General features: G+C 39.6%; 1 protein-coding gene across 1 annotated transcript in view; it reads right to left on the bottom strand.

Moving 5' to 3' along the window:
* LOC107751258 (alpha-mannosidase 2-like) overlaps positions 1–4,243 on the bottom strand; it is a 47,727-nt gene that overhangs the window by 10,937 nt on the left and 32,547 nt on the right. The window contains exons 15-16 of the mRNA XM_016566938.1: positions 2,582–2,741; positions 1,503–1,636 (exon numbers count right to left, since the gene is read on the bottom strand). Coding sequence (XP_016422424.1) covers positions 1,503–1,636; positions 2,582–2,741 — 294 coding nt within the window. The remainder of the gene's footprint in view (positions 1–1,502; positions 1,637–2,581; positions 2,742–4,243) is intronic.

Genomic DNA, 4,243 nt, shown 5'->3' with positions numbered 1-4,243 from the left:
GAGCGGGATAATACGCAGAGCGTCACACCACGTGAAAGTGAAACCTGAGCGGTGAACTAATTTTCGGCAGCCGAAATTTCGGTGCATCTCTAATTATTGGCGACATCAGAAATGGATATTATATAATAGATGCTTTTTTGAACATTTTTGCAATTTAAAAATATAAAAAATATATTTTTTACACGGCACCCCTGCTCTCGACAGACGGCACCCCGGTTGGGAAACACTGATCTAGACCAACTAATACCCATAAATGACAAGCTTGGACCCACTTTAAGCCATGTAATACCAGCTACCACCTTAAGCTCATCTTCAGGGACTCCAATAACCATTTTCATGTTAAAGCCATAACAGGTTATACTATTTATCTATATACATACACTACTGTTAAAGGGGTGGTTGATTGCGATTTCACTTGTTTAACGTTAGTTAGTGTGTAATGTTGCTGTTTGAGCATAACGTTTTTAAAAAAACTAAGCATTAACACATGTTAGACTGCACCCCATAAACACAATCAAGCCTAGAAAAAAAACAGTGTTAAGTTAAGTGGCGCGAGGACGCGCCTTCCTGGAGGGGGAGGTAATGTTATACTTGTGTTCCTGTTTTGTTGTGTTTTTCTCCCCATGTGCTTCCCGTGACCCAGTTTCTCCCTCTCGTTTTGATTAGTCATTTGGTTCAGGTGTGTCCCGTTAATTACCCTCATTTGTCTATCTATGTATTTAAGCCCCAGTATGGTCAGTCTTTGATGTTCCGGTCACCGTTATGTTATGCTGTGTTTTCCCTCACCATTCTGCCCGTGTTCTAAGTTTGTTCATTAAACGAAGTGAGTTTGAACTGCACCTCCTGTCTTCGCCTTCCTTTTTTTTAAATGATTTTTTTATACTTGTAATAATACTTCACAATTTTACTGTTTTTACAGTTATCTTTTTTGACCAAATAAATGCAGCCTTGATCAGCATAAATTAATTCTTTCAAAAATAGTTTAAAAAATCTTACCGACCACAAACTTTCGAACCTTGAGTCTAAATACATAGTTGAAAAACATTAAAAACTAAAAGCAATCATTTTAAATTCTACATGTACATTTAGACATCACAACAATATGATATACAGTATGAAAAACAGTAGAACAGTAGCTTGAACAGTAGAGCACAGCACTAGCAACACCATGGTCATGGGAAAGCAAAAACTGATAAAAAATGTGTACCTTCAATGCAATGCAAGTCGCTAGGGATGCACCGATACCACTTTTTCCAGTACTCGCCCGATACCGATACCAGTATCGGTATCGGTGCATCCCTACAAGTCGCTTTAGATAAAAGTGTCTGCCAAATGCTTAAGTGTACATGTAAATTATATCTAATATCACCTAATAAAGGTCTTAACTGAGTTTCAGCAGGGAACTTCCAAAATTCCAAAGATCCAGACACTGAGAGCAAGTGGTCATTAATGGGTGTACATTTTTTTCTTCTTTAGCTCAATTATTTCTCCATCCTGATTACCTCATCCGCAGAGCTCCTCTTCTCCAGCAGTAGGCGGAAGGAGTTGGCAGTGATCTTATTGTCCAGCACTCCCTGACCTAAACCTCGATTATCATCCTGATTGAGCCTGCGGTCCATAATCACCTCCAGCTGACCTGTGGAATCCACACCAATGAGCTTCATTAGGATGTCACACATACTTCACCACAACACCCACTGATGCCTCCCATGGACATGCATAAATCATGTGCTCTACAGACCACGAGACCATAGAGCTTGCTGTTTGAGCACCAAACAAATAAATATTTTTTTTTATAAAACAACCACACAACATGCCTGAGTGAAGAAAGGCCACATCTATTCAAACAAAAATCTGAGAATAACAGTTCTGATGGTCATTGATGTGTCTAAATAGTAGGCTGTCAAATGATTTGCTTACGGTTTTGTAACTGTTGCAGCATTAGGTTGGCATGTGGTATTTATAATGAAGTGAGAGGGACATTCTCATTAAAAAGAGCATTTTATTTTTCAGAATGTCTCAGGATTTGGTTTGACTTTCATGACAGCAGCACTTAAGCTGTAAAATCTGTTGATCATGTTCTCCAGCATGATTTGAGAATGATCCAAAGAGCATCTCAGATGATATTAAAAATCTATACAATTTTATCTAAAAGAAATAAAAATACAACACACTTAAAACTAAAATCAATCGTTTTTTTTTTTTCCAGTGCCAAATCAATGCTGTAATGCTTAAGTGAATTTAGTCATGTAAAAGTTTGGGGTAGGTAAAAGATTTGTTTTTGAAAAAGTCTCTTATGCTCACCAAGGCCACATTTGTTTGATCAAAAAAGACAGTAAAACAGTAATATTGTAAAATGTTTAAAAATTTAAATATAACTGTTCTATTTTAATGTTTTAAAGTGGAATTTATTAATGTGATGGTAAAAGCTGAATTTTCAGCATCATTACTCCAGTCTTCAGTGTCACATGATCCTTCAGAAATCATTCTAATATGCTGATTTGCTGCTCATTTCTTCTCATTATCAATGTTAACATCCCAGATCAAAAAAAAAAGCACTCAGAAGTGATTTAAAACTGACCGCTCTTGAGGCTGGCCGCTCCGAGTGACTGTGCGGTGAGCAGAGAGAGTCTGCCGCTGGAGTCCTGCAGGTAGACCATGCTGGTCATGGGGTAGAAGTTTGCCTGCAGGGGGAGCTTAGCCATGGTTTTCCTGGGCTGCACCTGTAAAAACAGCCCAAGGCATTTTTAGCACTGCAGGGAGGAAAAACTCCAAATTCCCCCTGTTCAGAGCCCCGCGAACATTGAGTGTGGGCATGTGGAGGCACTTATCTGAAGGAAAAAACACTGTTAATTGATGAGCTTCGATGTGTGTGTGTGTGCATCACTGGATATTCCACTGTTTTTATTCATGAGGCATTTGTTTTGTGAAGTCAGTTAATTAGTTTGGACTGAAGAAAAGCACTTAATCCTGGCCAAGGCCAGAGAGACATCATCAGCTAATTAAATGCCATGCCAATACTCCAACATGTCAAAAAAACATGACAGAGTGATTTAAACTGACACTTGTTTGTTTTGGTCAGCCCTACAGCACACTCTAAACTCTTTTTTGATTAATTATTTGTCAAAAGAAATGAAAAACAAACTGACATTTTCATTATGCCATCCAAAAACAACTAGGCATTTTGACACTATCAACCGAAATCAAATGAGACTGTCAAAACAATCACTTCAAATAAATTAACTAACCTCTGATTACGCCTTTGTTGATTAGTGTTACTTTTCAGTAAACTGAATTAGTCCAGCTAGCCGCCTATTTCCGCACCTTCAGATCATATATTTAATTTCAACTCTGACAACAACACATTTCATTTTCATCTTTATTCAGGGACTGATGAAAATTTGGTTCCATCACACTTGATGTGTGTGATCAGCAGTGGTGGAAATGGCCAAAATTCACTGGGGGGACTCTAGCTGTCACGGTACGCTACTGTGAGGAGCACGGAGACGAAGGAGCGAGGAGACGAGGAGCCTGGTCACTTCATGTGTTTTGTCTGATCCGATAGCTATCCGATCGTGAAAAGACCAGGTGTAAATGCCCTCCGAAATGCATTCGAGACGGATATAAATTCGATCGCTCAAACCACTTCAGGAGGTGGTCTGGGCCGCATTCCAGACAAAACTCGACAAGTGTAAATGCATCTGGTTATTGAAACCACATATGTAAATGTTACTCCTCCCAAAATGTTAAAATAATAAACGTGAGAGCGTGTTATAGGCTATATGACATTAGTCAGACTGCGCTAGTGCAACACGCATCGCTGCGGACGAGTAGCTGAGTATCAGCAAGCCGACGCGCATTTATATCCGTTTTGCGACGACACATTTATGTGGCCAAGTGTAAATGGAAACGTTTTAACAAATTAGATAGATATCTGATCAGCGAAAACGCATGAAATGACCAGGTGTAAACAGGCCCATAGATTTTAATCAGCTCCAGGGAACAAGGAAAACACACGTAGCAAGGGTAGACATATACAATTCCGGACAAGAGAGAACAGAACGGGCTAGAACTCGAGGGGCAGACAGGTGAGGAGGATAACGCTCTCGGTTACTCACGTAACCTCGGTTCCCTGAGACGAGGGAACGAGACATTGCTCTTATTGTCGCCTAGCTCAGGATCTTAAAATGCCAAGTTGCTTCAGTCAAGATTCTGAATGGATGACGTACAAGCGCTGCTTTAT

The sequence above is a fragment of the Sinocyclocheilus rhinocerous genome, unplaced genomic scaffold (genome assembly GCF_001515625.1).
Source record: "Sinocyclocheilus rhinocerous isolate Xijiao unplaced genomic scaffold, SAMN03320098_v1.1 scaffold1083, whole genome shotgun sequence".
Lineage (NCBI taxonomy): Eukaryota > Metazoa > Chordata > Actinopteri > Cypriniformes > Cyprinidae > Sinocyclocheilus > Sinocyclocheilus rhinocerous.
This window is presented reverse-complemented; position numbering and strand designations above follow the sequence as displayed.